The sequence below is a fragment of the Sander lucioperca genome, chromosome 8 (genome assembly GCF_008315115.2).
Source record: "Sander lucioperca isolate FBNREF2018 chromosome 8, SLUC_FBN_1.2, whole genome shotgun sequence".
NCBI classification, from domain to species: Eukaryota; Metazoa; Chordata; class Actinopteri; order Perciformes; family Percidae; genus Sander; species Sander lucioperca.
The window spans coordinates 24,321,837-24,349,742 of NC_050180.1; the positions used below are offsets into that span (position 1 = coordinate 24,321,837).

Here is a 27,906-nt window from a genome sequence, read left to right on the forward strand (position 1 = left end):
GTGGTGACCCTGACACACACACACACACACACACACACACACACACACACACACACACACACACACACACACACACACACACACACACATAAAGGATGGTGTTGGGGGTTACTGTGCTTACAGGAGACAACAGCTGAGGAGCATCAGTCTATTTTTGTTCTTCCTTCATTGAAGTCTCTCAGAAGGAGGTGTGATCATTATGGGGTGCCTGAGAACCTGAGACAATCCCTTATTTAGTTCCTATTACCCACATTTCTGGAGAACTGACTAGAACTATATTTTATTACCTGGGATATAGCTACCATTGATGACACAGAGGTCATGTACTCTGTTATTTCAGGGGATTTGAGGGTTTTAACAATCTGGGGAAGATAATATAAAGCTATTTCTGATATTTTTTAAACTAAACATCAAGGATGTATTTTAATCTGACAGGGTGAAATATTCACTGAAATGTTAATGACATTACAGTAATGTAGGGACATACACTTTACAGAAAATATATAATGGAACAGTTACATGAATTAATACATGAGAAAAACTTCATTACAAAGTTTCATTAGCTTTTTAATTTCAAAGCTAGTCAAAAGAAATTCTGTTTTTGAAAAGAAAACGTTTAATTAGCTACAGTTAGTGTGAGGTGAATCTAGCTAGAAGCCATAACAATTCCCCTAATTAAATCACAAACTATATAAAGATAGAGTGAGCAGATGATAATGATATGTAATGATATAATGGTGATGTAAAATGAGCTGCAGGTCTTCGGGAAGATGTCCTCTTCTATGGCCTATACATGCAGAGTGTAAAGATTTGAGAAAAGCAGCTGAAGCGCAGTTACTTGTTACCTCTGTGTTCTCAGAAAGCCCCTCCTTGGACAAACCCCTCTGCCTGAGCGTCACTCAAAGTTCACTTCAGTCCTTTCCTAAACTCAAATACATCACACACATTCACTGTCATCTACACAAACGCACACACACGCAGCGCCAGACGCCTTTGTGTAGTCCGCCTACCGCTTCCAGCGCTACTTTGCTTTTCAGGAGGCGCGCAAGAAGACCTGTTGGATGTTATTAAAAGCATTTGGTTGACGTGCGGAGTTGACAAAAGTGTGGCTACTTTTCACGTTTTTCCTCGCTCTCTTCAGTGACATTTTACGTGACAAGTTTTTTTGGGACCTTCTTCTCAGTTCAACAATCTCGGAGTTTATTAGTGAATAAACTGGTTAATTGCAAATCAAATTTCCGAACCGTGCAGCTGGATAAAAGTCAGTATTTGATGGACAAAATGAATAATTCTGTGAAATAACTCCAAAGGATTTCAAGGTATGCTCTTATCAACCATGACTATTACAGTAATCTATTAATCTTGGATGCTTCTTGCTACAGCGCGTAATTTACTTTAATTTCAGCGTCAAGTTGAAATAAAAGCCTCTCGCAGCTATTGCACTACAGTTGGTTGTGCGGCTGTGTGAGATCAGATAAGAGAGAGAGAGAGCGAGAGAGAGAGAGAGAGAGAGAGAGAGAGAGAGAGAGTTTAATAATTCGAAGTTTATCCTTCCTTCTTCCTTTTAAATTCCTCCAGTGTTTTTATTCATTTATATGGTGATATGTCATTCAATTAACCTACTGGGCATGGACATTAAGAAAGCCCAAAGGTCTGTTTTGTTTCAGACAGGTGCAATGTGTCAGAGTGGCTATGGGTCTGAGGATAGAGTGTGTCATGTGTTGTACAGATTGCAAATCCTCTTGAGTCAAATTTGTGTTTTTGGGCTGCATGAATAAAATTGACTTGTGTATGTGTGTGTGTGTGTGTGTGTGTGTGTGTGTGTGTTTACGTGCGCGAGAGAGAGAGAGAGAGAGAGAGAGAGAGAGAGAGAGAGGCTCTCATCTGGATTTTGAGACATGTCACAGCGGTGCACTTTGCTGCTCTCCATAAGTCTTGACTTCCGTTTTCTCTTTGGCAGTGATAATCCCAGTGTGGCTTGTCCTCTTGCGGAGCGAAGATGTACCGGAGTGTGTGTGTGCTGGTGGCACTGCTGACTCTCCTGGTGCTGACACTTGTAGTGCCCATGGGCCAGGGCTGTCCAAGGAGCTGTAACTGCTACCAGGCCAGCGAAGTGCACTGTACTTTTCGTTCCCTGCTCACTGTGCCTTCTGGCCTCCCTCTACACACACGCCGCATAAACTTAGGGTAAGGGAATAAATGGAAGCATATACACAAATAACATAAAATATAGTGCTTTTATTTACCTAATATGGAACTATAATAATTTGTTGATTTATTGACATCTCAGGTTGATGATGTTGTTTCTGTGCCTTCCTTAGGTTCAACAGCATCAGCAGTATCTATGACAGTTCTCTGGCTGGGCTAAAGAAGGTGGAGCTTCTGATGCTCCACAGCAATGACCTCCACCATCTCCCAGATGCAGCGTTCAAAGATATGAAATCACTACAGGTAAACAACAGAAGAGCAACAACAACATGTATTGGACACATCCATATAGGACTGAAAAGAGAAGGAATTCCATTCAGAACCAAACTAGCGGACGATTAACGGGTAGAATAGTTAAAGGTGCAATATGTAATACTGACAGCTAGTGTTTAAAATAGTTACTGCAGTACAAATTCAAAATACTGGAGAGAGTCGTCTCCACTGCCCCCTCCTCCCCAGACTTGAAGTTCACGTAGGTTGCCAGGCTGAGACCGGAGCATCCAACAATGTTGCTAGACGGTTGTCTCACATAGCCAGACATTCCTCCACAGCACAGCGGAGCAGCTAACGTTAGATGCTGGCTATGTTGACAGTCATCAAAGCCCGTGCTCACGCGGAGCTCTGTACCCAACTGACAGACAATTTTTTGGCTTAGAATTACAGTAGGACCGCTTAAAACCCCACAACCTCACTGTCCTCTCCACACGCCAGACACACTTCCTCGGTTTAGAATTACGATAGGAACTGCTAAAAATACCACTACCTTGCCGTCCTTTCCCACCCGACTGAAATACATGCTTTATTGGCTTAGAATTATGGCAACAATTGCTAAACACACTGCAAACTCAAGGTCCTCTCTTTCCGATTAACAGTCCCCCCCTCTTGGCTTCAAATAACTCATCGTTGTCGGCTACGGCCGCTGAACAGGCTACACGTTGTAAACAGCCGTGGACCGCTTGCCTGGTCCTCCGGTAACGTTAGCAGTTAGCAGGGTTAGCATGGCGGCGTTAGCCAGGACCAGTCGGGATCACTTTACTGGCTGTGTCTCAATTGTTTTTGCGAGTAACCAACTCGGGTACTCTAGCTATATAATTCAATGTGAGTAGCTACACAAATGTTGAAATGACATCAAATGCCTGTCCCTAGTAGCTGTGATAAATTAGCCTGAAGCTAATGCTTACCTTTTCAGGAGGAAATTAGCCAACTCTGTGTCCTTTTGGGCTCTAAGCTAGGGTGACCAGTCCCCGGTTTCGGTGACCTGTCCCCGGCTGGAGCTGTCCCCGGAAATGTCCCCGGTTTTCACTGTGACTGACAGACCCGAAATTGCAATGAAAGAAAGAAAACATTGACCAAACGTATAGTCATGCACCCTACACACGCAGGCTCAAGACAGCCAGAGCAAGCGCTGCTCAGAGCTCAGAGATGTAGAATGCCAATATTTTACGATGCTAAAATTACTGTTTATTTACATAGTAGTACATAGTCTGGTGGGTTTAGCGAACGCAATTTCGCGGACTTTTTATGTTTAAAAAAAGTATCTTACTCTTTAACAGAAAGGCCGACCTACTTAGAAATCCTTTCCATAATGTTTGTCAGACACTTAGGACGTTTTCACACATACCTCATTTGGTCCAGACTTTCGGACTTTTCGGTTTGATCCGAACCAAAATTACAGGTGTGAAACCTCCCCCGGACCACAGTCCGGATCAAAAGAACAAATTTTGGTCAGATAAAAAGAGGTGGACTCGTCCATGGTCCGGTTCGTTTATAGTGTGAAAGCATTTTTTGGATGGTTCGGACTTTCGGACCAAATACAAGAAGCTCTGGCAGGCTCTCCTTGTGTTACAAGACCGGGGAATAGCTCCTTTAAGGAATAGCTCGGTGCTTAGTGTGTAGTCTACATGAGAGAGTGTGTGACGGTGAATGCGCTCAGAGCAGACAGCTGTCAGCTATCAGAGCAGAGAATACATCAGCAGTTTATTTGTTAAGTGGTAGTAAATGTACAGTGTAGGTTTCCGTTTGTCTCTGAATAAATGCTCCAGAAAGAAAGTTCCTGTGTCTTGCTTCTCAACATCACAACAAAACAAAAAGAGCCACGGAAGTTGGGGAGAGCAGCAGTCAGTAGGGGAGAGCAGCAGGCAGTTGAAAAAACTCCGACCCAGAGAGAGGATAAGAGAGGACGGGGAAGCCCGTCTACAAACCAATCAATTATCAGTATCTTGAGATGCAGCTCACGTATGTGATGACGGCAGGACGTAGTTTTGTCATGTATAGCTCTTTAGTGCACTTGCATAACTGCAGTGTGAAACCAAAACTTAAAGGATCAAAAGTTACAATGTAACAAAAACATGAACCTTGGTCCGGACCTTGGTTCGGACTTTCAGGTGTGAAAACGCCCTTAGAATATTAATCTGAGCCTGTCAGTGTCAAAACGAGTGCTTTTATGAACGTGAATACAAGCTGGACAATTGTGCTATTAACTTACTGTACATTGTAGCTTGTTTCGCCATTGCCGACTGCAGCAATCTCGTTTAATACTGGACCAATGTCAAAGGAAAATATTTGATAACACTTACCAAAGAAGAAGTGTTCTTCTTCTTCTGAAGAAGAAGGGTAGTTCTGCAACAGCTCATTGAGTAAAAAAATTAAAATTAAAACTATTGAGGAAATATTTGGTAACACTTTAAAATAAGGTACACAAAAAAATAGGTAGTTACTGTTTTTGAAAGGGTAGTTACTGTTTTTCAGAAGGGTAACAAATCATTAGTTACCCTTTTTCAGAAGGGTAGTTACCCTTTTTCAGAAGGGTAACGAATGATTAGTTACCCTTTTTCAAAAGGGTAGTTACCCTTTTTCAGGAAGGTAACGAATGATTAGTTACCCTTTTTCAAAAGGGTAGTTACCCTTTTTGAGAAGGGTAACGAATGATTAGTTACCCTTTTTCAGAAGGGTAGTTACCCTTTTTCAAAAGGGTAGTTGCCCTTTTTCAGAAGGGTAACGAATGATTAGTTACCCTTTTTCAGAAGGGTAGTTACCCTTTTTCATAAGGATAACGAATGATTAGTTACCCTTTTTCAAAAGGGTAACGAATGATTAGTTACTTTTGAAAAAGGGTAACTAATCATTCGTTACCCTTCTGAAAAGGGGTAACTACCCTTCTGAAAAAGTTACGAATGATTAGTTACCCTTTTTCAGAATCATTCGTTACCCTTCTGAAAAAGGGTAACTACCCTTCTGAAAAAGTTACGAATGATTAGTTACCCTTTTTCAGAATCATTCGTTACCCTTCTGAAAAAGGGTAACTAATCATTCGTTACCCTTCTGAAAAAGGTTAACTACCCTTCTGAAAAAGGGTAACTAATCATTCGTTACCCTCCTGAAAAAGGGTAACTACCCTTTTGAAAAAGGGTAACTAATGATTTGTTACCCTTCTGAAAAACAGTAACTACCCTTTCAAAAACAGTAACTACCTATTTTTTTGTGTACCTTATTTTAAAGTGTTACCAAATATTTCCTCAATAGTTTTAATTTTATCCGATACTCAATGAGCTGTTGCAGAAACAAGCCCAGCCTAAAGCAATAAAGCAAAAGCTGTCAGATAAATGTAGTGCAGTAAACATTACAACATTTCCCTCTGAGGTGTAGTGGAGTACAAGTATGAAGTAGCAGCAGGGACGATTCTAGGATCAGACCTTTAGGGGGGCTCAGCCCCTATGAGAATGTGACACAGATATAGTGCATGCAAAAGTGTTAACCCCCTTGCTGTGAAAAATGGTTTGCGAGAAAATTAACATTGAACTTACATGAAATGTTATCATATTTGCATTCTGCATAAATCTCTGCACACCCATTACTCTCTGTGAAATATCTCACAAACTCTTTACTCAACACATGCATCAGTACAACAAGCGGTTCCCGGGTAATCCGGTTTTGAAATTGCAACAAAATTTCTACATGGTCTCCAACTTTGGGTACAAATTATAATGTATTCTCATGTAAACTATTTATGTCAGCACAGACATTTTTGTAAATTGCTTAGCCATTGTATCCCACCATAATGGTTATTATATTGCCAGATTCCAGACAATCCCACTTACTTATATACATCCCACTTACAAATATGAATATATATTTCTACTGGTATGCTTCCTAGTGACATTAATGCAAAAATATGAAGAAAAAACTATTCCACCTGTGTATGCATGGTTAAAATTCTGAAGTGCAAAATAGTTCAGGCTACAGCACAAATATTTCCATCCATAGATAAGAATAATCAAGTCTAACCTCTGAATTTCTTTTCAAAGTGCACCAGATTGATGCAAAACGTTAAAATAGACATTTTCTTACAGGGGAGCCTGCCCATGGACCCCCCCTAGGGAGGCTTGTGCCCCAGTGCAGCTATAGGTCTAGTGAGGGGCAGTGTCCCCGTTTTAAGTTTTACAAAGATAAAAACTAGGGCTGTCAAAATAACGCGTTAATTTCGATTAATTAATCTGAGAAAAAACAACGCGTTAAAAAAAATAACGCAGATTAATCCATTCCATATTGACGTTTGACCCGGAGCCGTTCTAGCCACCACTGGACTGTAAAATGAAGGAGGGAGACGAGAATGTGCTGCCTGGATCATTAACTGGAACATTTACTTGTAAAAATCTTCTTCCTGCCAACCCTGGCTACTGAAATCTGGTGCCACTGATATGTCTGCACTTCTCTCTGATGCTCTGAAACAGACGGCAACACAAACACCGCTGCATGTGACGCTAGTTAACACTATACTCGACAGCAGCTAACGTTAGCCTACCGCTAGCTAGTAGCTGGATTAAACACGGTTAAAATGCTGACAGCTAACGATAAACGGTGTGACTGTGTTTTACTGTAGAGGATTCAACACCGGTATGTAACAATCTGTAGCTGCCGTCGGAAAAACAACACAGACGGTGCGTTCAATGAAACTGGTAAACTACAGCCTCATGGTGCATTTGAAGTTATTGTAAATGTCCTTTTCCCATCTGGTTGTTGTTTTTGTCGTTCAACAGCAATTTACTAGTGAAATAAGTTATTGTTATTGTTATACATTATTATTAAATCATTTAATTTTGACCATATGGCCTTAGCAATAAACAAGCCATTCTTTAATGTCACCGACTGTTGTTTAGGAGGAGGCAACCAACATTTTGAGGCAGTGGAGATGATTCTACAGAGGCCTCTTCTCCCACTTGTTTCACAGTTCTTCTTCATAGAACAACAGTAGACCTGTATCACACGCAGCTAACAGCAGCCAACATTGAGAGTGTCCTGAATTGTCCTCTGCCAAACCAAACTATTGATGGTGGATTATAAAATATTACAGCTTTTAATGGGGAAAATAAAACATTGTCTCGTCACATATTTAACCTTTGACTCTTAGGAGATAAATGTTTTTGCAGGACACAGTCGTGAAAATCAAACTTGGACCAAGTCTCCACAAAATGTACTTTAATCCCTCTCCAGCCTTAGGTAGGGAGGACCATACATGAGCTTTGATGCAGAAAGCTCAGCTCTTACACCTTCTACACTTACAGTTTACAGTCTGTATAGCTCCCTATGACAAATTAATATACTTAAACTGTGACAGAGCTGATTTCAGAACAGATTTTTAAGTAAAGCAGGGAATATCAAGGTAGCATTTGTCAAGAGTTTGGTACGATTTAGAGAGGGTGCTACATTGATAAATATTCCTAATTTTTTTTATTTATTTTATTTATTTTACATTTCTTCTGTAAAGCCATGATGCAAAATTAATATAACGGTTTACATGATTCTGTTCACAATTTTTAGCACATTTGTACGGTGGCCGACAGGGGCAAATGCCCTGCAATTTAAGAAAACACATGCAAATAGACGAAACACAAGCAAATTAAGAAAACATCTTCATTAATTTGACAACACGTGCAGCATTCAGCAAACGCTCTGCAAATGCACACAACACAACCAAATACATAAAAGCACTGCAAATAAAAAACGATGCAAAAAGAAACGCACACAAACCCCGAAAACAAATGCAACAAAAAAAACACTGCATCGAGATTACACAACGGAAGTTCTCCAGACCTCTAGAGGGAGCAGCTAAGTGGAACAGCTTTATTTTCGACCCCACGGGGAGAGAGAGAGAGAGAGAGAGAGAGAGAGAGAGAGAGAGCATGCTGACGAGACATGTTCAATCTCAGAACGGTGTGCACCGTTGTGAAACGGTGTGCAACTGCTTTGAGATCATAGTCTGTAAATATTAAGTCTATGTTTGAGATATGTTTTCTCTTGTTTGGTGGGTGTGTCTCGGCTCAGGTCACAGGTGATACTCAATCAGCAGAGACGTCTGTAAACTCGTGGTGATAAAACATTTAAAACTACATCAGCGTTTAACGTTGACGTTTGTTTAAGCCATATTACATGAGAGGGTTTAATTTCGAGGTCCGAAAGGCGCATCACTGAAGTGTAGGCCTCCTCAAGTGTAATATTGTGATTACACAACAACGGTTACCAACAAAATAAGTGCTCAATCTGTATTCATACTGTGGAGCAATTCACTCTTGAAATACAAAAAAACAAAAAACAGACAGGATTCATAGTCCCTCCCTGTTAGTAAACCAGCCAATTTACCGTGGGATTTATCAAACTGAATAAATCCCGCCCGCACATATAAACACAAAACTGCTTTTCTAACTCCATCGTGTTGTAAGTAAGACATCTACTGAAAAAGTTATTGTATTCATTAGCATGATTGCCGTACTGTTTAGTTCAAAAACATCCAAAACACCAAAATACGAAGACATAGCAGACCAGACCTATATTAATTTAATGGACGGGGGGCATTAGACGGGAGGTCTCCAGGGGCAGCCATACCCGACTCTAATAAAAAGGCAGAGCGCTCTCTCCCCGTGGGGTCAAAAATCAAGCTGTTCCACTTATCTGCTCCCTCTAGAGGTCTGGAGAACTTCCGTTGTGTAATCTGGATGCAGCGTTTTTTTGTTGCATTTGTTTTCGGGGTTTGTGTGCTTTTCTTTTTGCATCGTTTTTTATTTGCAGCGCGTTTATGTGTTTGGTTGTGTTGTGTGTATTTGCAGAGCATTTGCTGAATGCTGTGCATGTGTTGTCAAATTAATGAAGATGTTTTCTTAAGTTGCAGGGCATTTGCCCCTGTCAGCCACCGTACAACTAATGCATACTTTATGTGCCATCATTCTTTTCACTGCTCAGTGACAGGAAACACACTGGACATTTTAGCAGCAACTTAGGGCAGATATAGCAGTCTGTGGGGAAGTGATATTACTCAACAAGCAATTGTTCCCTTCATCTCCCAGGCAGATACTGATATATTTGCCATTGTGCGTTAATAGGATCCATATTTCCATGTGCTGACATCTTCACATGCTAGATCTGTCTGCAGCTGGAACTCTCTCAGCTAAATAGCCTTCCTGCAGAGCAGATTTATCATAAGCCCAACAGAAACACAATTCCACAACATGGTTTTCATGATGTAACTTCTTAAAATTTGGTGGGTTCTCCACACATGACTAGAATATCAATAGATCCCCTGGAGTCTTCTACTGAGGATAAAGGGCTAAATTTCATATTTGAAAAGTTGAAGACCCCCAGTGCTAGGATAGCCTTTTAGTCTTCCCTGCTTTGAATCAATAAACTCACAGCATACTGTATATCGTCTGGTTATATGCTGTGGGCTATTTCTCAGTTTCTCAGTTTTTCAGCAACTATATGAGGTTGTGTGCTGCTGGATGTATTTTCCCATATTTTAAAATTTTACACAGACGCATTCAGTTATTCTTGCTTACAAAGATTTTTTCACCCAACTCTTCATCCTCATTCCAATTCCCCTCACATCATTGGTCATAAATTCAATTTACAAGCATGTGGTGTCCACTGACAGGCGTATGACCAGAGCAGATACTTGGTTTCTTCATCAGCTTTGATGCCTATTACTGTATTTGATTGCTCTTGTAATTGCTTTCGCTCACTCCATTTCCTCCCCCTTTTACTTACAGATACTAAAGCTGAGCTATAACAAGCTGAGAGAGATCTCTTCATCTCTGACCTTCTCTGGCCTGACCTCACTGCTGCGTCTATACTTGGATCACAACCTCCTCCAACACATTCACCCCCGGGCGCTGCTCCAGCTGCCTAGCCTCAGGCTGCTGCGTCTGCAAGGGAACAGGCTGCATCAGCTGCACCCTCACACTCTGTGCACACTGTCCCTGCTGAATACATATTACTTCTCTACACTCAGGTGAGCTTTAAAGCACATAATGCAATAATCATTGTTGGGGAAGTTACAATATTTGATCAGAAAAAGGTAACATCCATTGGTGGTTAGACAAATACACTTCTCAAGATATAGCATTGTCTTTTTACCCTTTTTCTGATACACCTGTATTACTACAGCAGAGGAAAAACGTGGGTATGAATATGAAGATCATAATGGAAATGATAATAAATAATACATTTTCTTGCCCCTAACCTGTTACCTCTCACTGCCCACTTCCGCTCCCACCCCCACTCTTTAATCCATTCCTCTATGACTTTGATTCAACCTTGGTGTCCCCCCTTCCCCTCTTCATCCAATCTTTTCTTTGCTCTGTTTTCCCCACCTGTAGACACCTAGACCTGTCCAACAACAGTATAACCACTCTGCCCAGAGAGACCTTAGCGACAGCACCTCTGCTGGAGACTCTTGTGCTGCAGGCTAATCCGTGGAGTTGTGACTGTAGGATGAACTGGTTTCTCACTTGGAGTCTGGCTCATCCAGGTGACTGTCGCATCGGAAATATGATTTGTTTTCACTTTTTGTTTTGTTTCCAATGAGCACACGCGGTTTATGCTGGTCACTGGTTGTGTCTCTGAGACAGTTTAATTCAGTCAGAGATGCACAAATGCAGTAGTTAATGCAGCATGTAGGTTGCTTGAGTGAGAAGAAATAGATATGGAGATAAGGTGTGAAGGAACATGGGAAATTGATTGAGAAACAGAAGACTAATTTGTTGAATATTCCAGTCTATAAATTTTAATACATGTCAAATCCAGCCAGATGAAAGAATGATGGTATTATTGTACTGTACTTTCTAATACATCTGGTTTTGTTAACCTCGATATCTCTTCACCTGCTTTTCATCACACATTCTTCTCTGGTTTTCTTCATTTTCTGTATCTCTTCCAGTGTGTCTTGTGGCTGTTATTGAGATGTGAGTGAGGGCTGGACCGTGAAATGTGTCTCATTGATATGCCAGACTTAACCTGCCATGACTAATCCATGATGACAGCATTGATGTGTGCAGGCAGCTGGAATATAGGTTAATGATTGCTGTGTAATAATGAAGTGATGCATTTTTCTGATTTATGAGTAGATAAAGTAACCATAACAAATTAGTAAGAGATATAAAGGATAATAGATGCCAAAGAAGAGCTGGCATGACTAATATATCACACCACTAATATGTGCAGATAGCTGAAATGTGCACAAATATGTTTGTATAGTTGCTATGCTGTTATCCACAGTTGATAAGCCAGAGGTGGTAAGGCAGCCTTTTATGACATAATTTTCTCTGCCTCTCATTTTCAATTAGGCTTAATGAAATGTCCCAGCGGCCCTCAGTGTCCAATCTGCTCCTCGCCCAATTCCCTTCATGGTCAGGGCTTGCTTGACCAGACTGACCTATCATGCAGCTTGCCTGTCATCCCCTCCCCAGGAAGAGACACACCTTTGGAGACAGAACCCAGTGAAATCCAATCAAGTAAATCCTTTAGAGAGCCTTTAGGCACTGCCTCTCTGAGTCTGTCTGACCAACAGGGGGGCAGTGTCAACCTGGGTTGCAACATTACTTACTCTTCTGAGTTCCAGGATATTGCTCCTCCTCCAGATCTCTCCCTTTCTTCGTCTTCTCCTCTTCCCCTTGCTCTGTCACTCTCCTTGGAGTGCCCTGTGGACAGACAGAGCTATGAGAAACTTTGGAGGATCCTAGCTTACTACAGTGAAACTGCAGTTCACCTGGAGAGGGAGATCATGCTGAGTAAAGCCCCGGCATTGGCATACCGCTACAGACAGGCAGCAGAGACAGACGGATACTATCACACTGGAGTCAAAGTTTCTGTTAAAGCTAGACCACAATGGTTGCTACAGCCAGCCATTAGCCTACAGCTAAACAGAGCGCAGTCTAACGGAGACAGAGTTCAACTTATATACTCAACAAGAGTTTCTGCTCATCCGGACCCTGCTTCTCATCCCTCAACATCCTCCCCTGCCTCCCACCCATGGGTGCTAATTTCAACTAATCATACCACCACAGCACTGGCGACAATAGCAGGAAGTAAGGTGGAGCTATCATGCCCTCTTTTAAGTTCTGGTAACCCCAGAGTACAGTGGATTCTCCCAGATGGATCCAAGCTCATCTCCCCTTCAAGCAGCCTAGATGGTAGGCTCCAGGCATCAGCCTTTGGTTTACTTCTACACAAGGTACAGCTCTCAGATGCAGGGATCTACTACTGCATAGCCCGGGCAGGCAGGGATGTAAATGTTCTCCCGCTGCGCCTGGCAGTCGAGGAGTCCTCTGTTCCGCTTTCAGGAGAGCAGGTGGGACCTCCTGTCACTGGAAACATTGGGGAGCCCGTCAGTCTCTACTGCAAGGCATCAGGTTCACCAGTGCCTCATATAAGTTGGTTGTTACCAGATGGAAACATAGTACGGCGGGGATTAGCTGTATCAGGTGGGCTCACAATACAATCAAATGGGAGTCTCTCTCTGCCTAATCCTTCTCTGAGGGATGCTGGTTATTACCGCTGCATTGCCATCAACCAGTACGGCAGTGACTCTCTGTCCATGCAGTTAGAGTTAAACTCACAACATCCCCCTCCATTTAGGACTTCATTTCCTAGAGGGCCACAGTCAGCCGCTGGCCGGTCAACCAAGATACGAGCTCCATTACTATTGGAAGAAGGATCAGGTAATGAGGAGGAAGAAGAGAGAAGTTTTGTTGGCAATAGGAAGCGTCCAAGACCTCTCCAACCTCCCCCAAACAGACGTTATCCAATCCAAAAACCCAGAAGACGTGGACCTATAAGAGAAGGCTCCCTAAGAAGAGGAGGAGGACCTGTATCATCCACTGACCAGAGAAGAAACCGCTTTGAGAACAGACATAGAGTTACCACAAACAAACAAAGGATAGACCCTCAGAAATGGGCTGACCTCCTGGCTAAGATACGACAAAAGACTGTTCACACTAATAACAGCCAGACCAACGCAGTGGGGAAGCCCACAGCTGAACCAGTAGGAGGAGTCAAAGGTAGAGACACAGGAGGACATGAGGGAAATGATGATACAAAGAGAGGTGGAGCTGAGCGAGCAGGGGTAGAAGCAGAAACTGAAGGGTCATCTGTTGATGACACTGATCTACAAGAGGAAGGCCTACAGCCCATTCACGCTGTTCACACAGAAATGCAAACACACACAAAGATGAAAACAGACATTGAAGCAGACACAGAGATAAAGACAGAGACGTCCACAGAAACTCAGACAGTTATAGAGAACGAGACAGAGATACATATACAGACAGAGAAAGCATCTCCACAGATAGAGACAGTGACAAACCCAGAGACACAGAAAGAACCAGTCACATCTAGGCCAATCTCTGGAACAAATGAAATTGTCCTAGAACCAGGGGAAGGAGATGAGCCAGAAGCAAACACCAACTCATCTAGAACCAGGCCTCAGAACACTCGGCAGGGACTCTTCCCTAATTTTGTTCCAAACTCCCAGCCTCAAAGCCCTTGGAACTCTCGCAGGAGGATCGGACAGCGAAGACGAATCATCAACAGGCCCAGGGGACGACCTTTGACCCCACCTCAACCTCTCCCTGATCCTATGAACCCAAGATTACAAACTGTGACACCTGACACTACCACAGATCAAATTAATATGTTGTTCCTGTCGTCAACAACCACATCTCCAGCTATTTTGTTGATACGGACTGACCATATTACTTCTTCGAGTGATGTCGCACTGAATCTTCTTTCTCCTGCTGTTTCTAACGCTCATGGTATCTCTTCTTCAAAATCTGCCCCCCCCTCATTGACTCCCTCTTCCTCCTCTCTCACCTCATTATCCCCCTCTCACACAAAGATACATATAGACATGGTGACTCAGTCAGCCACTATCCCAGAGACTGCAGAGTCCACTCTCTTCAAAACACCGACACCAGCACCCACTCACTCGGATACTGCGATCGCACAGACACATGTGCCACACACTGATGCCAGGACACATACACACAGCATACAGACACACACGAAAACACATACAGCCTTAGGCAAACACAATGATATACCCCCAAGCAAACACAGTGAAGAGCTAGAGAGGAATTTGTCGGGTGTACCATATGTGTCCCACTCCTCCACCTCTCTTTTGCCCACTCCTTCCTCGATTGTTTCCTCCACAGTCACCAGTGTGGCTACAACTACTACTGCAAAAATCACAACTCCTTCCACTACTCTCAAGAGCATATGTTCTAGTCCTGCTGGAAGCACGAGTATGTATACTACTACAGCTAGTGAGGACACACTTCCGACAACAACTACAAGTACTCCTATGAATACAAGTCCCATCATGACTACTGCAACTACCATTATTATCCCAACATCTAGCACTACCAGAAGTACAACTACTCTCACCTCTACTACTACAACAACTCCGATTCTTAAATCTACTACTCCCACTATTACTTATTCAATTAGCTCTTCTCCTACTACTACTACTACCACTACTAGTACTACAATCTCATTAAAATCTATTCCCACAACTCCTAACCCCACTACTACTACTACTACTACTACTACTATGGCTACTAAAACTACTACTCCTACTAGTAGTACTAGAATTGCCATCTCAGCCAAAACGTCTACATCTTCTACTACTACCACAACAATGACATCAACAAGTACCACAACATCATCCAGAGAGAGGCCGAGTGTTGTCCAAGTTGATCCCAGAGGGAGGCCTGTTTCTGGGGGTCCAAACCAGAGTCGATCTACTGACTGGAAGAACCCTGGAACTAATTCTATTCCTGATTCACACAGCAGAAGGCCAAACTGGCCCCCCTCTCCTTTGCTCCCTGCTGCCCCTGGGGTGAGTTCAAATCGATTCAAATAACATAGTATTGCTATTTTGTGGATTCTTTTACCCAACATGCATTACAACAAGAGTAAGAGCCAAGCTAGCCACGTTTTGTTCTTTATTTGTTAATTTAATTGCTAATTTATGTAAGGTTTTCCTATTTTCAGTCATTCATTCAATTAGTCATTTCTTAAAGTGCCCTCTTAAATGTAGTTTGCAGTCCATATATATTAAGCTATTTTTGTTGTTGTCAGCAAAGTGAAACTCAAATTAACATTTCTTTTCTAAGTGAGTGCTGGCCCAGAAAATACACACACATAAACGCACGCACGCACGCACGCACGCACGCACGCACACACACACACACACACACACACACACACACACACACACACTGCACTCGACTTTACAAGCCCTTGGGCAAAAGCTTAGCAGAAATGCACAAAAGATCTGAACATAGTCTAATCTGTATCCACATGACCTGCTTTTAAACCTCAGGGATGTTTATGACAATTCTTTAATTTCACGGATTTTCCCGAGCTTTGCCAGATTCCCTGCCAGATCTAAAGAAGATATGAAAAACACATGTTCCATAATCACTAACATTATGTGTTTTGAGACCCTAATCCCAAGGGATTTATGATAATCAATTGTTAATTAATTTCCAGAGCTCTGTTTGCAAACCTCTGCAGACCAAACCACTGGGTCCACAAGCAATGATTCTAAATCTGGGATTAAAGTAATGCTATACTGAATTTGTGAACCTGAACAATGCTTAAAAATCAACAACAAACAAACTGTTTACAATTTTTTTTACTAAATAGTTTATATATTAATGTCAGCTTGTAGCTTGTAGCTTTTGGTACAGATGTTAAATGGTATTTATCCTTACCTCCACAACTAAGTTTTGATTCATCCATCCACAACTAAGTTTTGATTCATCTATCGTTTTGGTTAGGTGTTGTTCCTAGAAAATCTTTAAACAGATAGCACTTGGCCAAATTATCTGTTGATAACATTTTGCTATTACAGTAAACGATTTTTTGTATCCATTGCTGTACTGAAGTTGTTGTTCACTTGCAAATCCTCCAACCACATGCTATTTAAAAATTGAAAAATTACTGTAAAACTCCAAGACCAACGTAACAAAAGTTGAGAATCTTTCATTAGTGGAGCCATGCTTTCATTGCCTTTAGTTATAATCATCAGTGGTTCATTACGTTGCCGCTATAATCTCTTTGCTAAAACTTTTTCATAGGCACCAGTTGCGAGATCCAGACCGAGGATTGCAGACCCACACATCAGGACAGTGTCGTTCCCAGCAGAGAGCACTGCCAGGCTGGCTTGTGAGTCTCAAGGAGAGCCGAAGCCCACCATCACATGGACCAAGGTCGCCACAGGTACACACAGTGCAGCAGATATACACATTTATTTCAGCATACACACACATATTCAAAAACACCCCTAAATGCACGAATAGATAAATCAGGGTTCAGTTGTATCTACACTTTACATTTACATTCAAAATCCACTTGGAGGCCAGCCAAATCTGATTCATGGACTGATGTAAAAGTTTTTCAGATGCTCTCTGAAACAGGCTTCAGGCCTATACTTTTATTTATACTTTAATATATTTTTATTACGTTGGGAAACTTAGAAATACTTATTTTTTTTCCAGAAGTCAATTATATATGTGAATATACATATAATTCATCTCTCTAATAAATCGGTGAACCTCTGTATGTATGCATATGTGTGTGTGTGTGTGTGTGTGTGTGTGTGTGTGTGTGTGTGTGTGTGCATCTGTCTTTGAAATATCTCATGAACTGTTCATCCAATCAAGCTTGAGTTAAATGTTGAGAATAAAAAGGGCTGCTATAACGCTAGTTCTTCTGTGTCTACCCTTCACAATAAAAGCCCAGCTTAAATTCACTCAGAGCATTTTGTTAAAAGGAAACTCAATAAAAAGGCATTCTTGCCAACACTAGATATCAAACAAAAGCCGGACACTATCGATATCCCTGCAAATCAAATCAATACTTAACATTAAACATTATTTAAACATTAAACACTGACTGTCTACATGCAATATCGTAAAAAAAAAAGACAACACTAAAATGTAAAAACTCTCTTTATTTGCATTGCCTTCCACTTTTTCTTTCCCGCCTCTCTCTCAAGCAGCACACACACACACACACTCACATTCCGGAGCTGTCTGACTCCATCTTTGTGAGTCAGTCTCTCTACTCGGTCCAGCTCTGGTGGTTGATTAACACAGATTTTTGCTGACTGGCTCTCATAATGGGCCCGGATTGGGTGGCGAATGGCGCAGCACCATGAGTCCATGAGGCAAATGTCGCTGATTACTCCACATTTTAAGTGTGACATTTTGTTAGTAAAATCTGAATCTGCATCGTTCTCTGTCAGGTAAATGTAAGTACAATGTTTTCCTCTCAATTCGAAGTACACAGTAGGGCAGTAATAGACTATACAGTGTGCTTTGGGATCCTTCTGTAAGTAATTTTGTGCTACAAGGGTTCTGGAGAATGCTACAAGCAGCAATAGCACAGGCCAAGCAATTAGCCCATTCCAAATAGGCACATTTTGAACGGGCGCTGTACTAGTTTAAAAAAAACAACTACAGACTGTACCTTTGAATCAGAATAAGCAAAGGTTTGTATTTACATCCTAAGGTCATAGATTTGAAAGGGAAAATCAGTCTCAGTTTTAGTATGTACTATAACTAGATGAATATGAACACATTTTACACTGATGAAATAACCCATTAACACCCAGCATTACACACTGGCATGCACACAAAAGGCTTTTCTCTCACTTGCCATGTGGGAAAGACATATTGCAAAAAAGTAATGGAACATTTTGTGCACTGCATCACTGCTGCTTACTTCACACTGTCTCTTACTCACTCTCTAACTTTCTTTCCAAATTTGTCTCTGTTTTCCCACTCTGTCTCCTCACTGCTGCTCTCTTTCATTGTGTCTCAGGAGCAGTGATGTCAGTCCAGTCCAGGGCTCAGCGTTTTGAGGTCTTGCCAAATGGCACCCTTGTTATCCAGAATGTTAAGCTGCAGGACAGGGGCACATACATCTGCAGTGCACACAACTTTCTGGGTCGCGACAGGTGAGACTACTGGTACCAGTTAGGAATATTAATAATGAAACGTACACCATTCAGTTATAATGACCATGGGACAAAATATTTTCAGCATTAAAGAAGAATTCCGGGCAATTTTTACGTTAATCTTGATCGCTATAAGTATGTGAGTACTGTCGATAGCAAAAAAAACAAGCTGAATCGGTCATCAAGCAGCAGTTCTGTGTGTATTTGTAGCATATATATCCATTTTGTGTGCGATCCATCTGGCGTTGGTGAATAGTAGTCTCTGCAGTGGCGAACTGTGTGTTAGTTGCCTTAGCCAGGCTAGCAGGCCCGACCGGCATCCTTCTACTTCCTCCCCGCCTTCCCCGCCTGCCACGGCCGACAACAATCCACGGGCGCCCGTTAGTCTGGTGGATGTCCTCCAGAGGACAGTTCATGCTTTCGCAGCGACATTTTTGCGGCAAATTTATTTCCCCCTCAAAAATAGGTAATTGAGCACTGTAGTGGTTATGATCATATCAGTGACTATGTAACTACATGGAAACGGGCCAAATGATGCCTGTTTCTTGTACAGTAATAGCGTTACTGAAGGCTAGCTCTAGCTCCATAGTTGCGTTACTCCAAGCTTCTGCCCTTGTGAACACCTCCGCTCTTCACTCTTCACACACTACGCTCCGATCTGCACCCTGCTGTTTACCTTTTCCTGCTACAACTGAATTCCCACTTCGGCGCAAGACTACAGCCAGCCTTCTGTAACGCTGTTACTTTACAAGAAAAAAATAATTTGGCCCGTTTCCATGTAGTTACATAGTCACTGATATGATCATAACCACTACAGTGCTGAATTACCTATTTTTGAGGGGGAAATAAACTTTTTTCGCCTCCAAAATTTCGCCGCGAAAGCATGAACTGTCCTCTGGAGGACATCCACCAGACCAGCGGGCGCCCGTGGATTGTTGTCGGCCGCGGCAGGCGGGGAAGGCGGGGAGGAAGTAGAAGGATGCCGGTCGGGCCTGCTAGCCTGGCTAAGGCAACTAACACACAGTTCGCCACTGCAGAGACTACTATTCACCAACGCCAGATGGATCGCACACAAAATGGATATATATGCTACAAATACACACAGAACTGCTGCTTGATGATTATTACCGAAGCCTGGCTGAACACACTCACTCATCCCAGACGGCAGCTAGCAGCTAACAGGGTAGGTGAATTTAAACAATGTCTGAGTTGAAAACGCATCTTGTTGTCATGTAAGGGCCCTGTTCATGTTGCACAGACATTTTAATTGCATTTTGTGTCTGTTAAGAGGCACAAAAGCACTCTTTATCTTATGCCCCCAAAACTGCCGTTTTAGCTAAGTGGGAGCTCTCGGCATTAGCTGCAGCAGCTCCATGTTGCTAGCACCGATTTTTTTTTGCTTTCAACAGTACTCACATACGTATAGCGATCAAGATTAACGTAAAAATTGCCCGGAGTTCTCCTTTAATTGCAAAGGCCTAATGCAAACTGCAATTTAATTATTAAGTACTATGTATGCTGTGTTGGTATTTTACCCACTTTTCAGGTGAAAATACAGTTACAGACAAACTTGATTTAACATCTTTAAGCAGCCTAAAGTCAAATGCAAATCTCTCTTTATGAAGTCTGTATCTGTGTGATCAGGATTCCTGTTTTGATTGTGTATGCATGCCTTGGTGGTGGTTGTTTCCTAAATGTGTCATATGCTATTTATAATTTGTTTCATTTGAAATGTATATCGTAAATTCGTTTATGTGTTTCTGTATTGAGCATTTGTGTGCTTTATTGTTCTATGATAGATTGCTAACCACCCTGGAAGTGTGGACCCGCCCCCCTCGGATGCAGCTGGCCAGCTACAGAGAAGCTACCATTCATCAGGGTGGAGATGTGCACTTGGAGTGCCTGGCGGATGGCGTTCCCAGCCCTCTGCTCTCTTGGGTTCTGCCTGACCGTTCTGTCCTGACCTCCACTGCTCCCTCAATCAGACACATTACTATGGACACAAATGGAACCCTTCATATGTCAGTAACATTACCTAGTGACAGAGGAGTGTATCGCTGCGTGGCCTCCAACTCAGCAGGTGCTGCCAGTGCCTCTGTGCGTGTACACGTGTCCTCATTGCCCCCGGTGATACATCAACCCAGAGAGGAACACCTGCTCTTGTCTCCAGGGAGGCCTGTTTATGCTCACTGCTCTGCCCGAGGTGCCCCGCCACCAAGTCTGCGCTGGCGAATCCCAGATGGGACTCTAGTTCGGCCATCCCAGTTTCTCCATGGCAACCTTTTTGTCTTGCCCAATGGGACACTGCATATTCGAGGAGTTGGACCTAAGGATTTAGGGAATTACGAGTGCACAGCAAGTAATGCTGTTGGAGCCGATAAGAGAACAGTCAGGGTAGAAATTAAAGGGGGAGCAGAAGGAGCGAGGCGACAGGGAGGAGCAAAAAATGAAGAAGCAAAAGCAGTTGCTACTGAAAAAACTCCATCTTCACTTCATAAAGACATAAGTTTGTCCATCCCCAGGCACCCCTCAAATCCATTCAACTCCACTAGACTCTCCCCTTCATCACCATTTGATAGAGCCAGGATGTTGCCGCTGCCCCCTAGTTCTTCTCGCTCATCATCTTACCCTCACCAACCCAATTCCACTTTCTCACCTCCTAAAATCAATAAATCAGTCACTGCCTCTCCCACACACTTGACCAACATCAACAAAACAAAACTCTCCTCTCTCTTCCCACCCTCCACAGTGCCTACAAATAATACCAAAGTCTCGCCCGGCATTTTAAACAACACAAGAGTTACTTCTTCTTCCCCCTCTGATAAAAGCAGAGCCTCAGCTGCTTTGCATCCCCTGCCTGTCTCCCCTTTTAATAAAGCCCGTATTGTCTCTGTGTCACCCTCCATCACTACTGTCCAATATGGGGGGGGTTTGCAGCTCCACTGCTCTGTAACTGGCAACCCATCACCCATCATCATTTGGAGGACCCCGCACAGGAAACTGGTGGACATGCACTTCAGGTACGAGGGTTGTGGGTTTGTGTGAAGGTTGCATTATCTAACTCTATATGTGTATTGTTTTTGTGATTTGTGTATATGTTTGTCCACATTTGAATTTCAGTTTTGACCGACGTCTGAAGGTGCACCCGAATGGCACCCTGTCAGTTCAGGCAGTAACAGAGAAGGATGCCGGAGACTACCTCTGTATTGCACGCAACAAGGTCTCAGATGATTATCGCCTCCTGCGTGTCTCTGTAGCTACCAAGCCTGCCAAGATCGAGCCCAAGCAGCCACTCAATCAGATGGTGTCATTTGGCAAACCACTGAAGGTGAGCTAAATGTAAAAAGCAGAATCATAGTTCATCTCTGCCTTGCTCCAAGTAACAATGTTTACTCAATAAACAAATAACAGCAATTCATTTTATATCACACACCCCACACTGTTGAAATCAACCCGGCTTAAACCTAAAACATACCATCTCCCACACCTCCCCTGTTGAGCTTTCAGGGCCTTTTTTGTTGTGGCAATGATGTGTGTTGGGTGTCTTCTATCACTGGGCGTGGTGCCAAACATTTCTACAGCTTCAAGCTGTGTCTTTGTTTAGTTTTTTATCAAAAAGGGCTTGATATTTTTTGACTAAAAAGAAAGGAACGACCTGTCAAGTCATAGCCTGTTATGAATCATCAACAGCGGCCTTCAGGGGAAAGTATTTCATGCATGAATATTTAACAGCTCAGTGAAAAACAATGTCAGGCGGGGGGAAATGCAAGAAAGAGGACACTGTATTGTGGGATTTTGTTGGCCTTCATTTTTAATTTCATTTAAACATTATTAGCAGTGATTCTACTGTGAGTTTTATGTTTAAGGGACTACAGTGGCACTCATAAGTTTATGAACCCATGCTAAAGTTGATTAAAAGGAGGAATAAAAAATCATCTTTTGGAAATTGATCTCAATGCCTTAATTAAAAAAATGAGGAAAAATCCAACCTTTAAGGACACCAATTTTCTTTGTGAATGAATAATGTATCGTACATAAATAAATGTTCTTCCTTAAAATACAAGGGGCATGAGTAAGTACACCCCTATGTTAAATTCCCATAGAGGCAGGCAGGTTTTTATTTTTAAAGGCCAGTTATTTCATGGATCCAGGATACTATGCATCCTGATAAAGTTCCCTTGGCCTTTGGAATTAAAATATCCCCACATCATCACATACCCTTCACCATACCTAGAGATTGGCATGGGGTACTTTCCATAAAATCATCTCTCAATGCAAATCAAACCAGCTATTAGGCTAACTGAAATAAAACCATGGTTCATAAACTTATGAGTGCCACTGTTAATACAGCCTTAACAAAGCCTATATGTAAAGTACAGTATGCATCACTCACCAGCTCCCAGAAGTTCAGTTTTCATCAAAATAAAAGCCACCAACACTTTTAAATGATAGTAATGACAATCCTGTTGCCTTCAGGTGGACTGCCTAGCATCAGGACTGCCTGACCCAGCTGTCCGTTGGAGCCTACCAGATGGAACCATGGTGAACAGCGTGTTGCAGGGGGAAGACAGAGGAGGGCGAACACGGAGGTTAACTGTGTTTGACAATGGGACATTACTGGTTCCAGCAGTGGGTATGGGAGAAGAGGGAGAGTACACGTGTTATGCTGAGAATCAAGGAGGTCAAGACACTATGAAGGTAAGACAAATATTTTCTCCTGCAGAAGAATATTCATTTACTTGTATTAATAAAGTTTTTCATTTATACTTGAAAATCAAATTAAAATGTTTTTATATTACTCTATTAATTAATTATGCTTTCATTTTCTCATTCACAATACACATAGAATAAATGAAAATACAAATTAATTTGGTCGTAACTTAAATCCTTCATTAAAATGTAATCTTTTAAGGTCAAAGTAAAGGTCATGATGACATCTCCACCAACCTTCACTGATAACAGAAGCCACCACGTCATCAAAGTACATCATGGAGCAACCGCCACAATTCGCTGCCAGGCTGCAGGAGTTCCCGCCCCGACGGTGACATGGCTTTCCCCGTCACGACGTGTCATTCCACAAAGTTTGGGATCTGGTTTTTATTCTGAGAGGGTTGTGGTGGTTTCAGATGGAACTCTGGAGGTTCGTCTGGCTCAAAAGATCGACACAGGAAACTATACATGCCGAGCAAGCAACCCAGCCGGGGAGAGGAGCATGGTGGTGGGCCTGGAGGTGGTGGCTCCCACCCATGGATTGAGTGGCCATGTGGGAGGAAGAGGTTGGAGTACTAGCAATGGGCCTGGCAGTGATCATAACAGTCGATCAGGGGACAGCATTAATAATGCAGGGATAAACCAGTATGGATTTACCAATAGAGACACAAGCAAGCTTGGTAGTAATAACAGCAGTAATAATGGATACAGTGATCATAATGGCAGGATAAGAAACATTGTACCAAACGTTGGAGCTAACATAGCAACCAGTAGCTTTAATCCTGCCATTCGGAGTGATAGTCGAGATGGATTGAACAGGCCTTTTAGTGGAATTACAACACAACTTGGTAGCAGTGCAATCGGTGTCGGGGCGAGCGTGGCTAGGAATATAGGCATTAAAGCAGGTAACATTGGAATAAATCTAAATGGACCTGGCATTATGAGTAATAGTAACAATCACAGCGCAGTTAGAAAAGAAGGTGTAGAAAGGAATCCTGGGACTAACAATAATGAAGTCATTGTACGAAAGACTGGTAATGATGCTAACACCAGTAGAGACAATGGCAGGAGAAGTGGTACTTCCAGAAATGTTGGAGTTTTTAGCAGCAGTGTGTCTAATAATGGAGCTGGTACTGGCACACTCAGAGGAAATGCATTTAGTAGTAGTAGTAGTAGTGGTAGTAGTAGTATTAGTAGTAGTAGAAGTAGTACTGGTATAGCTGCTAGTAACACAGGTACTAAAAACTCTACTAACACAGTTGTGGGTGTGGTAACTACAGTGAAGCAGCAGGCAGTGAAAGGCCAAACCGTTGTTTTGCCATGCCCCTCCCAAGGCTCCCCTCCCCCTCGTCTGGCCTGGCTTCTGCCTGGCAATAGTGTGTTGCCAGCTCCTTACTATGGCAGCCGACTTACTGTGCACCGAAACGGCTCCTTGGAGCTGCGAGGAGTGCGGGCCAGTGATGGCGGGACCTTGGTATGTGTGGTTAGAGGTGAGAGAGGACAGACAAGGATACAGGTGGAGCTGGAGGTCTCTGAGTCACAGGAGGAGGCCAGATCTCCACAAAGGGGAATGCCTGTGCAGAAAAGTGCTGGTTTAATAGAGGTCCCTCACTCAGGAGTTTCATTGGATTCAGCTCAATCCTTAAGCTCAAGGCCAGTGTTGCCAGAGACGCTACATCCAAGAATACCAGTTACTCAAAAGCCCCTAAACAGAGCCCAGTCTTTACTTGCTGCACCTCGTCCAATTGGTCCTCCACCCCACTCAACTAGCCGCGTCTCAGAGCCAGCAGTGAGCACTAGAACAGCTCCCTTAGTGAGCATCATTAACGGAGAGACCCTTCGCCTGCTTTGCCCTGCTTCTCACACCCATGGCTCTCTCTCATGGACCATGCCCAGTGGCAAGGTACTGTCCCAGGGTGAGAGTGGGGACTCAGGCCGATATCTAGTCCAAGAGGATGGAACACTAACAGTACAACAGGCCTCCGTGTTCGACCGTGGCACCTACACCTGCAGATCCACCACTGAAGACTTCTCCTTAGTTTCAGTCGTCACGGTTCCCGTCATTGTCATCGCCTACCCCCCACGCATCACAACAGGCCCCTCCCCTGCGACCTACACACGATCCGGGGTTGCGGTGGAGCTGCCGTGCCTGACTATAGCAACACCCCGGGCGACAATCACCTGGGAAACACCAGACCTGACACAGCTGAGGGTGATGGGTCAAGCTCGTATCTACGGCAACCGCTACCTTAGCCCCCAGGGTTCCTTGGTGATACAACACCCGACAAGTAGGGATACAGGATTTTACAGATGCACCGCCAAAAATGTAATAGGAGTGGACACCAAAGCGACTTACCTGCATGTTATATAACTGAGTGAAGCAAACGCACAAACACACACATGCAAGCACACACACACACACACGCGCGCATACATGCAGCTGTTAACACTGTATGTGTTCCACATGCCCAAAGGAACTGCAAGGCTCTGTGCAGGAGATACTGTTAAATCTCAGAAATGACACTACTAATTTACAGGTGTATGTCTCATGCATGTATTTTTAATGTATGAGTTGTTTTTTCAATACAGTATTTTTTTACATCAGGACTTACGAGATTCTCTGCAGATACAGTGTCAGGCATTTTTCTCTGCATAGACAAGTAGATTGGTTGAGGGTTGTTTTATGTAGCTGGCAGTACACCACTAACCTGTTGTGCTGAATTGTCTGTCTCAGCGGCCCATTTTGAAGTAATGATCGAAGAAGTCAATTAAAATGCACCGCATATTTGGTTTCTGGTTTCCCTGCCTTGTGTTAAAATGTAGTTCTAGACAATATGGACAAAACTGTAAATCTCACTGTAAAAATGTCTTCTATCTCTGCGCATGTAAAATAATTATTTCATTACTTTATGCATTCATACACTAACACAACACACAACACATAATCACACAAGGCTGTTTGTCAACAACTGTCTACAGGCACATTAATATTCAATGTGATGACATAATTGAATCCTGTTTGATCTTGGTTTATATTTATAATATAAAATAAATGTTGCAAATTGGAACTTCATTCCCCAAAATACTTCCTCTACCTTATTACTGTAACTATTGACACTATACTGATACTTTTTGAATTTGTTTTATTTATTTATAAGCTACATATTAGCAAAAGGGTTGGATTTTGTTGTTGTAATGAATATATAGCAAATAGTAACTTAAACTGGCAGCCTTATTAATTCCATTATACTGCCTACACATTACATTGAATGTGTAACAGACATGAGGATAAAGGGCCTCCAGTTTCAGGACTTTTTGAACTTTTAACTCTTGTCGGGACTTATTTGTGGGTTTCAAATCTTGACAAATATTGTTGTACCACCGAGTGCTACATTCTCATAGCATTACTAGGGCATAATGAGAAACTGTTCAAAGCATTCATGTAAACACAATACTCAGCTCTTTGAAGAGTCATCTTCTGATTATTTTAATATTAAAGATTGTATAAATGTATGTGTGGTTGAAGAGCCTGCCCTAAGCTTGTGCACAAAGCCAGCAGCTCATAGTTTTCATGTTCCCTCTCTTCTTTGATGTTTTCATTTTGTCCTAAATTATTTGTCTTGTAAAGACTAGAAAGACGCCAGCGTTTTGTTACAAAGGGAGAAATTATGAAATATTAAGTATGTTTAGTATGTTTAGTCACAATGAATGTGTGCTATATTTTTAACAGCTTCATTTTATAAATAAAAAATGGAAAAAGAACTGAAAGTGTTTACTCCATGAAATGTCAAGCTGAAACTAAAGCAGTTTTGTTCAGAAATATGGTACAGGCACAGAGTGTGTGCTGGTGTGGGTAGAGTCAGAGTAAGAAAACATAGTTGAAGTGCAAGAGTGAGGAAGGAAACTTTTCCTTGAGTTTATTATGAGAACAGAAACCCCTTATCCCCTAGCTCAGCTGTCAAACCAGGAAATGGGATCTTAACTGCAGATGAGACACATGTTGATGACATCATATTGCTCTCCCTGGGAAATGCAATAAAACTCACAGCAGCCTGCCGAGCAACTCCATGCACCACCCTGCGCTCACACCTGCCAAGTGCTGTTATAGTGTATATTCTGATTCCACTAAACACTAATACTAATTGTACATTACTGTATATGTATGAGCAGTGTATGAGCAGTGCACTGTGATGGTCATTAGTATAGTTTTAGTCATTAGTATGAAAGAAAACTAGACCATCTTGTGATGGTCTCACACCATCCACGATGCTGGAGCGTAAAGTGGGGTGGCCCCTTCTCTACTTCCTATCCCCTTATTCTAGCGTCATTGCTCGGACCACACCCATCTTCAGACTCGGCCTTCATTTTGATATCAACTACGCACCTGGAAAGTTTCGTGACTGCATCTATCACGGTTGTGACGTTATCGCAGTGACAAAATCTGTTCGCAGACAGACAAACAAAAATATTAACAGCTGGCACAGTACTCAAATCGGCTTCCCTTGGTAGTTTCTGCTACAGTCCGGTAGGTGTCAAGCAAAATATCGGCGCGGAACAGTCAATTCCAAATGAGCTGAAATAGCTGGTAAAAATGCTGCATCGAGGATTTATTGCTGAATGTTTTCTGAGCTGTCAGCAGAGACGTCACACCATGCAAACTGTAAACCACAACTTTTAGACTTTTCCCAACTGTGAAC

General features: G+C 42.5%; 1 protein-coding gene across 2 annotated transcripts; it reads left to right on the top strand.

Moving 5' to 3' along the window:
• Positions 1–943: 943 nt before the first annotated feature.
• LOC116049867 (matrix-remodeling-associated protein 5-like) lies at positions 944–26,971 on the top strand. 2 transcript variants are annotated; one of them, XM_036004461.1, is made up of 13 exons: positions 944–1,319; positions 1,961–2,187; positions 2,322–2,451; positions 10,245–10,486; positions 10,854–11,005; positions 11,820–15,370; positions 16,617–16,758; positions 18,364–18,499; positions 20,299–21,519; positions 21,620–21,827; positions 22,976–23,197; positions 23,412–25,604; positions 25,637–26,971. In XM_036004461.1, the coding sequence occupies exons 2-12, from the start codon at positions 2,000–2,002 to the stop codon at positions 25,578–25,580; spliced, it is 8,361 nt and encodes a 2,786-aa protein (XP_035860354.1). In that variant the 5' UTR covers positions 944–1,319; positions 1,961–1,999; the 3' UTR covers positions 25,581–25,604; positions 25,637–26,971. The 2 variants fall into 2 exon arrangements, with proteins under 2 accessions (XP_035860354.1, XP_035860355.1); XM_036004462.1 differs by lacking the exons at positions 944–1,319; positions 1,961–2,187; positions 2,322–2,451; positions 10,245–10,486; positions 10,854–11,005 and adding an exon at positions 11,020–11,546.
• Positions 26,972–27,906: the final 935 nt, after the last annotated feature.

Excerpts from the sequence above, each read along its gene's own strand:
- LOC116049867 (XM_036004461.1), top strand. The coding sequence starts at position 2,000 with ATGTACCGGAGTGTGTGTGTGCTGGTGGCACTGCTGACTCTCCTGGTG. Across the intron at positions 16,759-18,363 it reads ATGGACCAAGGTCGCCACAG|GAGCAGTGATGTCAGTCCAG; the intron begins GTACACACAGTG and ends ATTGTGTCTCAG. Across the intron at positions 21,520-21,619 it reads CTGGTGGACATGCACTTCAG|TTTTGACCGACGTCTGAAGG; the intron begins GTACGAGGGTTG and ends TTTGAATTTCAG.